Source organism: Aythya fuligula, chromosome 3, assembly GCF_009819795.1.
Source record: "Aythya fuligula isolate bAytFul2 chromosome 3, bAytFul2.pri, whole genome shotgun sequence".
Taxonomy (NCBI): domain Eukaryota; kingdom Metazoa; phylum Chordata; class Aves; order Anseriformes; family Anatidae; genus Aythya; species Aythya fuligula.
The window spans coordinates 38262070-38276401 of NC_045561.1; the positions used below are offsets into that span (position 1 = coordinate 38262070).

General features: G+C 37.8%; 1 protein-coding gene across 4 annotated transcripts in view; it reads right to left on the reverse strand.

Annotated features, from left to right (window-relative positions):
• Nucleotides 1-14332, reverse strand: part of PPM1B (protein phosphatase, Mg2+/Mn2+ dependent 1B) — a 56538-nt gene that overhangs the window by 18012 nt on the left and 24194 nt on the right. For 3 of the 4 annotated variants that reach the window (XM_032183869.1, XM_032183867.1, XM_032183866.1), the window contains exons 3-5: nucleotides 6538-6605; nucleotides 3871-4734; nucleotides 1727-1844 (exon numbers count right to left, since the gene is read on the reverse strand). In XM_032183869.1, the coding sequence (XP_032039760.1) occupies nucleotides 1727-1844; nucleotides 3871-4734; nucleotides 6538-6579 (1024 nt within the window). In that variant the 5' untranslated portion in view covers nucleotides 6580-6605. The remainder of the gene's footprint in view (nucleotides 1-1726; nucleotides 1845-3870; nucleotides 4735-6537; nucleotides 6606-14332) is intronic. The other variant, XM_032183868.1, reaches the window with a different exon arrangement.

The following is a 14332-nucleotide window of genomic DNA, read 5'->3' on the forward strand; positions in this document are numbered from 1 at the left end:
CAATGCTGAAACACTGGTCTCAGCACCTGGCACAAATCCATCTAAGGTGGCTGCATGACTCATTGTCTGTCTACAAGAGGGTCCACCTCTTTATGAAGCACTGTTAAACCTGGATATATTCATCAGAATATGCTAGTCCTGTCCTGAAACAAGTCAATAAAGGGTTCAAACTACCTCAATGTTCTTTCTCAGCCTGTGTGTTCTTCCGTAACCCATCTCCTTCCCCTGAACACTGCCGCTGCGATAGATGCAGCAGATAAATCAATAAGCTGCATCATACGTCAACGCATATGAAGTATGAAATACGTTCTTCAGTGCTCTTCTGATTAGATAACAGAAGTTACAGAATGACAACAACCAGGTTTTCAAAACCTCTGAAGACTGTTTCTCTCTAATGAAGCTCTTTCACAGCAGTATCATAGCCACATATGCAACATCAAGACAAACTGTTCCAGGAACAGTTCTTTTCATGCTTGGGTTGATTCTGCAAAAGCCTATGCCAACAGATGATCAATATTACAAACAGGCAAACTTTCAATATCAACAACCAACTTCAGTCAGTTCTACCAAACTGAGCTATACCGGGATCACTAAATTAATCAACAAGAATAAAGAGCCCCAGAAGCCACTACATACAGGTTTTTTGTCCAACCTTAGAGCAGACTTAGCCAGTGATAATAACAAACAGAAGCAATAGTTTGAAAGTCAGTTTTTCTGACATTAAGAACATGGCAGAAAAGGAATAAACATACAAGGGCTAGCCTTTCATTCTGCTCAACTGTTCCTTTAACTGTTTCTGAAAATGTATTCAATTCTTTGAAGGAATAAAAAGAACTATAAAATCAGTGAATAAATGAAACTGGTTAGTGATTAAGTTCAGTCCTCTACAAGAAACATCTAGATTTGCTTTTATTGCAACTTTTATTCATGCACACACACACTTGGTAAGCATTCAGAACCAAAAGGATGATTTAAGGCTCTTGTATTCAGATATATTTTGATCATAGAATCATAGAATATCCTGAGTTGGAAGGGACCCTTAAGGATCATCAAGTCCAACTCTTGACACCGCACAGGTCTACCCAAAAGTTCAGACCATGTGACTAAGTGCACAGTCCAATCTCTTCTTAAATTCAGACAGGCTCGGTGCAGTGACCACTTCCCTGGGGAGCCTGTTCCAGTGTGCAACCACCCTCTCTGTGAAGAACCCCCTCCTGATGTCAAGCCTAAATTTCCCCTGCCTCAGCTTAACCCCATTCCCGCGGGTCCTGTCACTGATCAGTTACACTCTGTACAAGTTTTCATAAGCTATTTTTCAAACTGACACTTCAAAACAAACTCACAACTGGATTAAACAAAAGCACTTAAACAATCTTGATAATTACGAGTCCCTTCAAAAAAAAAAAAAAAAAAAAAAGATAAAGGTTTTTCTTTTAGTCAAGCTTCCACAAAAGAAATGGAGCACGTATCACGAGCATCCCTTTGTAAGCAAAACACTAACAATAACACTATTTAATTAGCTGATGTAAGCCTCTGTAAGGTCAGTGGTTACTTCTGTTTTTACAAAACAAAATGCAAAGATCTAGGGTTTTATTGAGAAAATGCATGTGGTGTATGGTTTACAACATTTTTCCTCATCATAAAGTCATGATGGCTTGTGTTGGTTTTGGTTTTATGCTCAACAACATTATGACAGCATTTTTAATGAAGAAAATGGTTTTCTTACCTTCAACCCGTGATTCCAAGTGCTTATCCAACTCTGCATCTTTTTTCACTGCCTCATCTGAGACCTTAGGAGCATTTGAAAAACAAACTAGTACAATACTCATGTTATCACGACTCCCCTATGCGACAAAGAAAAAGAAGAGTTAGGCTCTTGAGATTTCATCTTTCCTTTTTCTATTCTTGCTACCAGTTATATTTTTACTTAAGAGTATTGTATCCTAGACTTACCTGGGAAAAAGAAGCCTTGCAATGAAAGTCTTCGATTAATAACAACCTCTCTTTCTCAACTAAACTACTCATTTAAATTGATTTTCACTGATTTTACATTGTTAGTCTAAGCTGAAATTATTTAACGTACTTTATATGCCAACTGTTTAAAAATAACATTTCCATATAAAATAACCATTTAAAACAACATTTAAAAAAAAAAACAGGCCAGAAATTAAACTGTCATTTAATGTTAACCTTAAGGAAATGAAAAAAATATTCATGTTGCAAAATGAAATGCTGAATATTCTGAACTCCCAGAATAGCTAGTTTCAGCTACTAATGTATAGCTTTGAAAACATTCACTATGGCTGTTCAGTAGGAAGCACACATTACACATCATGCACCTTGAGGAAAATGGGTAAATTACAAAATAAAAATTCACTTAGCATGGCCAAGCTAACACTACAGACTATCCTGTGCTCAACAGTATCAGCCAACGGCTTTTGCAGATAATAATTTTAATGCCAATTGTTCACTAGTAAGCTCCAATACCACTTTCCTCCTCTCCTTTCAAAATTACAATCCGTAGCCAAATTTAAAAATTACAATTCAAATTTAAAAACAAAGAGATCCAGCAAAAATGCAATTTGAACTCCTGGTTTAAAATCAAGTTTGTTTGTTTGTTTTTTTTGTGAAGTTCTCTATTCTTGCACTTTCTGTCAAGTTCTCTATTCTTGAGCTAAGTTTGACATCTTTAACAAACATTATGTAAATAGCTCCTTATCCAAACTAAACCAGAAATTTGTGTGCCATTTTTCACTGCACATTGTTTGTCTGTAACGCCAGCCCCCGGGCAGTTCCTATCATTTACCAAAACAACTCATTCTTCAAAGGAAATTAGGTAGCACACCAACACCAGAATAAATTACTTCAGAATGTAGGACTTGTCCCAAAGTCCCAATGCAGGACTTCATCCAAATTCCTTTTTGTATCAAGCATATGGAGACACTTCATATTTTACAATAGATAATACTGCACATGCTGAAGACCTTCTAATCTTGCCACAAACTGCTCAGATCCACGATCTTACTTTAGAAAATAAGCATGAGGTTATGTCTATTGCTTTCCTGAAAGTATACTAGAGTGACAAGTCATTAATGAAGCTGATCGAGTGCTTGCTCAGAAAAGCCAGGGCATTTAAACCAATCTTAAAACGTTTGACATATACTGCAATACAACCCTATTTCCAAAAAAGTTACTTACAATTAAACAGTAAAGGGTAAGTTCTAAGTTTTAAACCTTCCTCAAAACGGCATGTTTGGTCTATGGCTTCATCAAGGAACTTTATTTGCAATAGTATGAGTTACACTTTTGAGGGAATGCTGGAAACGACAAATGTTTGCAGACCAACCTGCAGTATCTCCTAATGAATTTTGAATTTGAGGACTGTGAGCAAGCTCAGATGAAGAAGCACTACTTTTGCATCTGAGCTACAACAATTTGCTGAGGACACCACTTCAGATGATAGACAAAACATACCCTGATGAGGAGATAGTAGTACAAGCACAGATATTATGCAAAGGAGAGCAACACCACCCAACTCAAAAGAGCAGAAAAATACAAACCTTGCACAGAACATACTTTTTAAGTTATGTTTTTAAAAATCATTCACTTTAAAAGTTGAAAACAAAATTTAGAGCTGGGACCATATGCAAACATTACACTAAACATTTATTTTTGCAACTGCCATCACCTCTCCAAGCACAAAGGATGAGGCTGTACACTTTTCAGCAAAGACACGGTCAAATGGGTACAGAAGTTTGAGGGTAGGAGCAGGGAGAACAGGAAGATTAGGCCAGAAACTGCTGTTAACATTGTACCCATCAAAACAGAAGATACATTTAGAACATCTGCTTGGAGAACACAGTTACATACCTTATGTAAACAAGTGTCCACTACCCAATTGCACACTTTTTCCAGGTCATCTGATACTTCAAGTCTAGACTTAACAAATTCACAGAGCTCTTCGTTGCTCATTACATCCCAGATTCCATCACAAGCCAAGATGATAAACTCATCTTCTTCTGCCCTTAAAATTTCACAAACCTCTGGCTCTGGAGAAACAAGTTGTTCTGTAGGGCCTTTACCGTCAACACATTTGTAGTCATAGTCCCCCAGAGCTCGAGAAACTGCCAATGAACCATTAACGCGCTGAATCATTACACTGCCTCCTGCATTCTGGATTCGCTCTTTCTCCCTTGGGTTGCAAGGTTTGTGATCCTGTGTTGAAAAACAGACTTGTCCATTCCTATAGAGAACAGCACGTGAATCACCACAATTGATAAAGTATACATGCTCAGGTGAAATCATAACTCCCACTGCTGTTGAGCCACTTCTGTCCATCCCATTTCTGAGGTCTGAGAAATTGCGCATATACTCATCAATTTTCAAAAAGCCAGTTCTGATTCCACTCTTGACATTTTCCACTGAAGGTTCAAGAGCAGATCCAGGTTTTTCTGCCGCCCTAAAGTCTTCATTGTTAGTGATGTGTTCTAGTAAGTGTGTGGAGCAATAATTTGCAACACGAGATCCTGCGTGACCATCATAGACAGCAAAAAAGGACCAGTCCTCTAAGCCGTGAGGAATACCTACAACAGCTGTGTGAGCATCTTCCATTTCCACTCTCCATCCCTGCATACTGCTGAGGCCATAACGCAAGCCATTCCCTGCACCATGAGCATTATGCTTTTCAGTTTTTGGTTTATCCAAAAATGCACCCATGTTTATGCAATAACGAATCTGGAAAACAGAGAAGAAGAATCTTAGTTATAATTCTACCATGCTATCTAAGTTCACTCAGCAATGCCCGTTTTGTTCTCCCTTCCCTTTCTTCTTTATAAAACGTATTACAAAGCATGCACATGTGCAAAAAACAACTGTAAGGTGGAGGGAGGGATAAATAACAAATTATATTAATGAAATTGGAACTTACAGACCCCTGTCCGCCTTTCAGGCAGTTTGGTATCTACTTTGTGTGCACAGGATTTTTTGTTTGTTTTTGTCTTTAAGACCTACTTCATGAAAATTAAAATGTGCAAGAAGGCTCTCCGTATGAAGGTAGAGTACTTTACATACCTCTGCAGCCCAATTTTGTCATTCTCTGCTGGAAAAATAACATCCATATTACTCTTACTCTCCTTCCATTTTCACTAGGGCATGAAGAAAAGCTAATACTTCATAAGTAAGTACCAACTGACTTGCTAGCTTTGCATGTACTGTGCCCCTTCTGTAATCTTCAAAGCATAGCAAAATTGACAATAGAGAAATGCAGACCACTCACCAAAGGAAAGTATGATTACAGCACTTCCAAAGAAACAGTAAGTCATTTCCCACTTTGACACAAAAAAACTTTTCACAGGATTCTCCTACTATATTACTTCCTGCTTTGTAATACATTTCAATTGTCACCATCCCTAAAAGACATTCATGTGGTTTTAAGTTCATAGATGCACTGATCTTCATTTTAAAACATACCCAGTCAAAACAGTTACGAGCCCTCTAAGGGAAAAAAATATTCCACAGAAAGTTAGCTCCTCAACATCTGGAGATCAGCTTCAGAATACGTGAGAAGCATCCTCAGAGAGTAAGCTTGCAGATACAAGTAACCTACACTGAAGCTTCAGAGGACTTCCAACTTCTTCTCCTATACGAGAATAGGTCATCCTATGCAGGCCTGAAAAAACACCTTGCACTTCACCAAATCAGCAGGGAGTATTTTCTTTAACCCAGATACCCTGCAGTACTTTTTTTTATTTCCTCCAAGAACTCAGAAAACTACTTGTCATGCTAACAACGACTGCCCCATGAAACCCTTAGCGACTGGCTGTAAAAACGATAGCAACTTTCAACCAGCAAAAATCTGAGAGCCTTGACTGATTGCGAGCAAGTCAGTCACTAGCGCTCCCACACACTAGCACCCACCAAAAACCTGTGGAGTCACGATAAACTACTATAAGAGTTTGTTACCATGTCAGAAAGATTAATGATTCCTTTCTTCTTTCATTCCCCTCCACTAAAAATATTTTCATCATCCTTAGCTTGCTCTAACAGGAGAGATGAAAGGAAGTAGTACACTGCAAGAGGAAAAGCTTCTGGCTAGGTTCCTCACCCCACCCTGCCAGGGTCATTTCAGAACTTTCAACCAGATAATGCAAACCTCACACTCTGCTCCAGTGGCCTCCATGAAGGGCTGAGGATGGCCTTTATTCTGTAGACCAAGACTTCGGTCCCCAGCTATACTTCTTTTGAACTGTATTTCTCACTCTTACTCTAAATTTAGACACGTCTCCAAATATTGCAGCAACTCCCTATCTGCTTTACTCTTTAGTTTAATTTACTTCCTTAATTCATGTTTAATGATCTTTAATTCAAGTGCTACTAACACTGCAGAAGGATGAACATGGTTCTGGTATTTTTTTTATTAAAAAAAAAAAAAAAAGTGAAAGCACTTGGCTAAATCAAATCAACTGAGAAGCACCAGAATTCAGATGGCTCTTATGTTCAAGTACCATGTTATATTCTAATTACAAGCCTTAGAGTTACCTCTTTTGAAGATCTTTTCAGAAATGTAGAATAAAACATCATCAATTGGATTCCGAGTTTAGACACATCTGCTAGAGGAAAAGATTTCTTTACTAATCAGCTAAAGGAAATGGAGGTTTTGCATGTACAGTGTAAATTCTAACACTGTGCAAATACCCACCTCTAGCTCGGCTCTGAGCTACTACCATGATTTTGACCATTCACGTTAGGGAACTCTATAATTGCAGACTAGTTGATTATCTCTATGTACCAATCTTCTGCTATCACGAAGTCTGGTATTAGAACACAAGTCTTGTACTTAGTAAATTGTTTTAAGCTGCTGTTAAAAAATAACAATTGCGTGACTAAAGAAATATACCCTAAGCTTTGTACGTGCTCCAAAACGAGCATTCCATGTACAAGGTACGCATCTCCAGCTGCAGCATCTACAGTAAACTCAAGTCACAAGAACACACTACAAAGTTGCTGCGAATTTGTTTTTACTCTATATAATTTTTATACAGTTTTTATAGTTTCTAAATATAATTAGTTATTATATATAATGTTATTTTATATAATTTATATATATATACATATATATACATATATATATACATATATATATACATATATATAAAATTTACATATTAACAGAATTTATATATAAATTCTCAAACTAGACTTTGTAAAGCAAAGCCAGGAGTGCCATCCCCTTGAACTGATAATTAACTGGCACATCTTATACGAAACGCAAGAATGACTTCAGACCAGCAGTGAATGTTCTCAGAAGACTTCCCAGTCATGAAGCCCTTTCAAACACCCACTCTCCATCCCCAAGCTCCCTTAAGTCCCCCCACCTTCCCTGTCCATCCAATATTATGGTATTATCCAAGGAATTCCACAAACAAGAAGCCCCGTTATCTGTACTCTTTCTCTCTGCAGTCACTATCTACAGGTCTCTTACTATCTAGGATAGTAGAGAATGAAGTAAGGAATCATATGGCTGCATAAAGAAGATCAGAACTCATCTAGCTACAAAAGCCGATGACCTGACTATTGACTGTTTGATACATTTGCATTTATACTGTTTAATAAAAAAGTCAAAAGCACGGGTTCCACATCTTAGCTTCATCTGTTTCATAAGTAGCTTCTGAATTGAGTTCTTACAGCTCAGAATGAGTAAAAAATTGAAATGTTGTCCTATTTGCAAATATATTTTTAATATTACATAAGATATTTAGAATATTACACATATTTAATAAAGGATGTAGAGACAGACTTACAATCAATATGTAAACAGTAAGTTTAGGTATCAGCTTATGGCTGGTCCTAAAGAAAAATACCAAATACATGGAAGAAATTTTTCTATCATTGCATATATTACGTATGCTACACAAAGCGGCAGCTGGCTTGAAAATCAGCTGAAAAAGTCAAACCATTTATTGAGCATGGAAGAAAGAACCAGCCAGTTCTTTAAAGCAACATACATTCTGCAGATCAAGAACGGAACCCTCGGTTTCCCTTCTTGCAATAGTTTTCTCACCTCCAGAAGGGAAAAAAAAAATCACCTGCTAAGTACCAATAATGTACTAACTACTAACAGTAGCTTTTGTAAGGCCTTCAGAGGAATCTCAGCAACATGCTGCTAGAGCACTAGCTCTAGCACTCTACTGTACGCTCTTCATCTCTACTTTAAAACTAATCGTTAAGTCATTTCCAATCAAATTCAATGCTGCAGGTCTCTAAAAAACCTGACGTTCCTTTCCCAGGGAAAAAAAAAAAAACTAACCCAAGACATACTTTTCTGAAGTCCAAATGTGTATTCTTCCCTAATGTTTCCTATCTGATGTAAATTTTACATGAGGTCCTTATCTAATACACAGGTAAGGCAAACAACAGTTCAGTCCTAGGAAACCAAAGTCATCTACACTTTTGAGGTATGGAAATAGAAAGCATAAAGCCGAAAACCACACCTTCTGACACTGAAAAATCTGTGGTCGGTCTCCATTTCCCCACAGCTACGCACTGAATACTTATATTTGCATTATATCAGCCCTAAAATAAACAGTCCTAAATATCAGGTCTGTGAACAAGTGTGAGTTTCTCTGCTTAAAAGAAAAACAACCACACCCTCTGATTTTCTCCAAGATGTACCCATAAAATGGTAAAGAGTTCTTGCTCAGCTCCAGAATATCCATGAGTTTATTTTCCAGTCTATCACAGAGGGGGAATAGGAAGCTACTTTAAAATAAAAGCATGCTTCTTCCCACATAGATTAAACTGGCAGAAATAACATTTGCTAGTTGCCATGAAGGCATACAAAAATGTAATTAAATAATACAGTCTATACCCATGCACTTGTAGATACCATAAAATAATTTCCAGATCACTTGAGAGTTCCAAAAAGAACTACTGCTTTGATAGCCAACAGTCCCAAAGACAATAATGTGTCTTTTCATATAAGGACAATGGGTCAGACATCGACCTTTTGGGCTTAGGTCATTAGAGCATATTGTAGAACATCTCTTTCCTCAGAAGGGTTCATTCCACAGGCAGCCATTTTTAATAAGTCAGTGCTGTGGAAAAGAAATAGTGCCAGTTTCCTGTTACAATACACATGTGCTCCTTCTGTTAAAAAAAAAAAAAAAAAAAAAAGTATGTTTCCACAGAAATAAATGCTGCGCTAGATACTAAAAGTGCAAGTGACAAATCACAATACCTATGACAATTTCAAAGCTTAGTGGAAGTGCAGGAAGAAGCAGTTTGTCTGGTTTAACTAAAAAGATTTAAACTGGCCTTGTTGAAAGAAGTTCCTCTCTAGTGTGAAAGAGACACACTCTGTATCTGAGATGTGCCTGTACAAATGCACACATGCACACTGCAGATTGTTTTGCTATCTGTGGAGGTTCAGAGTATCTCTCCATTTACATGAGAAATGCAGCATGACAGAATATTCAAGTAAATACAAGACTATACTAAGTAGGTAAATAAAAGTTCATGTAATGAGTGAAATCTTCAAAGTTCTCTATTTTGATCCCAGAAAACTTGGGATCCCTTTTGACTTACTGACCTTAAAAAATACTGGCACTACATCAATTTACATTAGGCAAATAGATACTGAAATTCTGAGCAATAGCTCTACTTGAAGTTTGGCTGGAGCAGCTACATACCTTCAGGTACTACAGCACAGGCACGACCTGAACTGCAGTTATTGGAATTTCAGAGTGAGATCTTAATATTAAACGTTCATTTAAAAAACGAAATGTGAAGAAAGCCAGTAATTGATTGTTACTTATGCCCATGTACTATGGGGGTTTGTTTGGTTTGAGTTGTTTTATTTGTTTTTAAATAACCTGTGGGCAAGGAGCAGGTTGGGAGTCAACATCAGAACTGGTCCCAGTGATAGCGCTGACCAAAGATTCACTTTGTACTGATACAAAGAAATTGAGTATGAAGATAAACCTCTAATATAGATCTTACTACCAAAACCTTTTCCTGACACAAGTGCAATAAGCTTTTAAACCAGAAAGCTGAAAATGTTGCCAGCTAGCCCCCAACTAGCTGGCAGGATACATGCCCAGGAGCAACAGCCGGAACTCCAAAATGAATTTCTGCACCTTTGTTATGGGGGAGAGGAGGCTGGAACAAAAACACACAAGAAAACCCACACTGCGCTACTTTTAAACCAGCAAGATAAAAAGGAGGCAAGATTTCATACTATGCTTCAGCTACTTTAAAAGCTGGTCTGGAGGTACTAAACGATCACGGGCGGTCTTTAACGCCGTGGATTTACATCCGTTCTCAATGTCTGCAGCAATTCCTGAAAACAGAATTTGCTATGCCTCAGCTAGTCACCACTGCCTTGTGCCAGCAATTTCTTCTCTTTCAGAAGTGCTGGCTGAGATGTTTTTGCTGCTGCTCTTCAAATTGTCTCACTGAAGAGGTGCAAAATTGGCTTTAATATTTCAGAACTTTGTGACTTTGGCTGTACTGGATTTAGAAGCCAGCAGATCCAAGACAGCAGTAACCTCCTACAGGGAAGACTCTGGGAGTAAGTAAAAAAGGAGCACCAGGAGCTAGTTTAAGGACCCAGTACCTTTTTAGCTAGATTGTTAACACTACAAACATACGTATGCTTGTGGTCCAAGTGGCAGATAAATTTTAAATGGCTTGGTACATCAAAAATTTGAGATTCTAAAGTTCCTGTGAGGCAGACAATGCAGTTATGTAATCAGAAATACGCACGGAAGCACTGTGCATTAAGCTTTGGGGTACATTTAGTGCTAGGTGCAGGGTGCATGTACTTAAGCTACTAACAAAGTATCGCAATAGAATTAAGGGCTGAAGGTGACTGAATTCCCTCAACGCCAAATCAAGCACAAGGAGACCAAGAAACTGTTTTCCGAGATTTGAAATAAAATGAACTTCAAGCGTGAAGCTAAAAAACCACACACAAACCTTAATTTGCCCCTTGATTTCAGTTTGTCATCAAGTCACAGGGTAAGAAAAGGTGACTAGCTCTAGAAATCACTTTCACAGCACTTTTTAACTCAAAACTTATTTAGATTATGCTCTCCCATTCAATTCTATAACTATTGAGAAACTAAGTTTAAAGACTGGTATAAAACAAAGCTACACAAAGATCTGCACAAGCAGCATAAGGAACTACCAAATATGCACTCATAGCATAGCAAGTGAAATACACCACACACAAAGTGACAAATATGTCCAAGTTCACCTTTCCAGAAGTTCAATTAACATTCAGCTTTCTTGTACCTTATTAAAACATGAATGAAGCCACATAACTGCAGATCTTCAAGACTGGTTTATGTGACAACTGCCTGTCTCTCATGGGTAAGTTCCACGCTTTTATGCTGTGGCTTATTTTTCTGGAATGCAGTTTGGTAGATGCAAAGGGACAGATCGTACCTCAGACACTCAAGATGAGTGGGTGTCTTGAAACAGGAAACTTGAAAGTCGACTCTGAACCTACCTGTGCAATCACAGCAAATAGTACAAAATCCATCATCAATGCTGAGGCTGACATATTTTACAGTCACCAAGCCTTTATCAGTACATGCAGCATCACCCTTACATAAACTGCAGAGTTCAAATTCACAAAGTTGTGTGGTCAGATGCAAACAAAAAGTATGCAGTGTTCCCGCTAGTTAACTACACATAGTTCTGTGATTGCTTGTGTGGCTTCTGACATCTAGCAGCCCTCAGTCCGTATTGGCATCTCAACTAGGGACTTGCCAAAGAAAAGGAATGCAGATGAGATGTCATTCTCAGTAAAGAAATACTCTAGAGCAGTAAATTTCTTCATTTAATGTCACTCATCTTAGTTTTCTAGGTAACAAGTTCAGATTTTCTTTATCAAAATTTCCTTCAAACATAATGAAGTCTGGGAAACATAATCCCCATCTCAGAAACACCAGTTTTATTTGAGTTAGAGATTAACCATATGAAAAGTGACATGTAAGCCACAAATACCCAGACTGGTTCACTTAGTACAACAACATCAGGTCCAGACAGTGCAAAACAAATATACTGTTGTTTCTACACCTCCAGGTGAACAGTGAAGGCTCAAGCATCTACAAGCCAAGCTATCTCTGTGCAAACCAAGATGGCACAAGGAAGCGAATACTGAAGTAAGAGTTTGGTGCACAGGCACCTAAGTGAAATGTGTCTGCTTGGTTCAGATATTACCAAGTCAAGCTCATCAGCTCTGAAGTCACATTTCATCCTTAACTCGACCTCTACAACAAGGCATGGCTTTATTATACCACCCAGTGGACTGCACTGTACTTGTTTTTTTTTCCTACTGACCATACTACGACAAATTCATTATGAATATTTATATACCACAATATGAACTGAAATTCCTTTTGCTCGCCTCTCTCAGCTCCTACTTCCTGTGGCCAATAAGCCACATTCTCCCTTCTGAACTGCACTAATAAAAACAGAGATACATGCACAGCATTTGGATATTACAAAGCACTGATTTAGTATAAGAATGACCCTTCCCTAAATAAAGTTTGTAGTTACTTCTACATAGAATCTTCTTTCTTCCTCTAAATTCAATAGAAAACCAGCTATTTTATGTGTTAAAATTACTTTGTACCTTCTCAAGCTACCACCAGCCAGGTTTTATTAAGGAAATAGCATGTAAAATTTTGAAGCAAGAGTCACTATTCAGCCAATACATCATGGGTATCAAAACTGAAGTATTTATTTTACTCATTAGCACAAAGCAGTACATCATTAAAAATGAGTTCTTCCTTATCCTAAATTTATGCATTTAAAACAACTTCTCTCATCTTTTTCAACATTCGTTTAATTAGGCAGACACATTTTTGTGAGAATAAGGCAGAAATGAATGCCTAATTCATACGATCAATTAATTGTTCCCAACTAGCTCTGGAAGACCAGGATAATTGTTCTGCAGCAGGTCTGCAGAACCACAGTAAAACACTAAACCCTTTATTTACTTAATTGAGGGATGACTTGTTGATTCACACACACAAATCGGACGAAAACACAAGGGTTGGGCCAGATGAATGCTAAAAGTCCATTCCAGCAAAAAATTAGTCAATGACACTATAAGAAGCTGTGCTTTTTTTCAACCTGTTACATCACTGCAATTTAAATATAAATATTAAATTATGCAATTAAAACAAACAAACAAACAAACAAACAACAAAACAACCACATCTGAAAACTAAGCCAACCAAAACCCACGAAAACAAAACATTTGAACCTTTCATTACAGCAGCGACAATCCATGCCACCTTCCTGGCACAAACTCGTCATTGACCTATGCATCATCCAACCTCAGAATAAGACATACGAGACTGCTCGATATCAACATCCCAGACTCTGGTCCTGACACTCTTGAGAAGTACAGCCTAAGGCAAACAACTCATCCTGTCAAAGATACCAAAGGGTGAAATCAAGACTAAAAGGCTTTAACTTCAGCATAATTCTGCAGATTCAGCATGTGCAATAAAGCAATTTGATGGATAGTCTTCGAAACACACAATCCCTGTTTAAAAACAGAAGTTCATCATTCAGAAAAAACAAAACATGCAGGTTCTGTGACAGATTTGTGTTGTTTTCTGTGCGTTATTAATACTGCTTTGTAGCATTTATCATGTTCTAAAAAGGGAGTAAAAGAACAGATTTTTAGTTCCCCACACACAGGTTGAGCAGATAGTGACTGAAAGTGGGACAAGAGTTATCAACACCACCTCGCAGCCTGTCAGATAAAGTCAGGACAGAAAACCAGCAGCCAAAACATTTTCACTGACCTGGAAGAAGACATCAACCTTTCCCCTTGAAAAGGTCATTCAAGAGTTGAAGTGGACTTGTAACAACAATTTAGAGATTTTCTGTAACTGATTAAAAAGGGTAACTTAAGCAGTACTGCTGCTATTAGCTCGTTTAAGGAAGTACAAACCTCAAGGGGAAGAAAAGCCACATGCAGACAGTAAGCTGATTTCAGCTCACGGTGGCAAAACACTTCACGACTGACTGACACTATACCATCTTTTGTGTGAGAAAACAGCCTCCTCAAGATCTGGGTCAGCATGCATTTGGGTGTTGAGAAATTACATTTCTTCCATTTATTAACAGTGCTCTGTACTGTAGCAAAGAGAAGCTATACTTTGTTATATTTTCTCCCTCCCTACTTTAAACAGGATTAAGCAAAATTCAAATGTAATTAAGGAAGAAAAAACATCCTTCTACGCAATCTGTTCTCAAATTTATGGTTAAAGACTTAGTCAATTACAAATTGCAAATTAGAACACAGCAA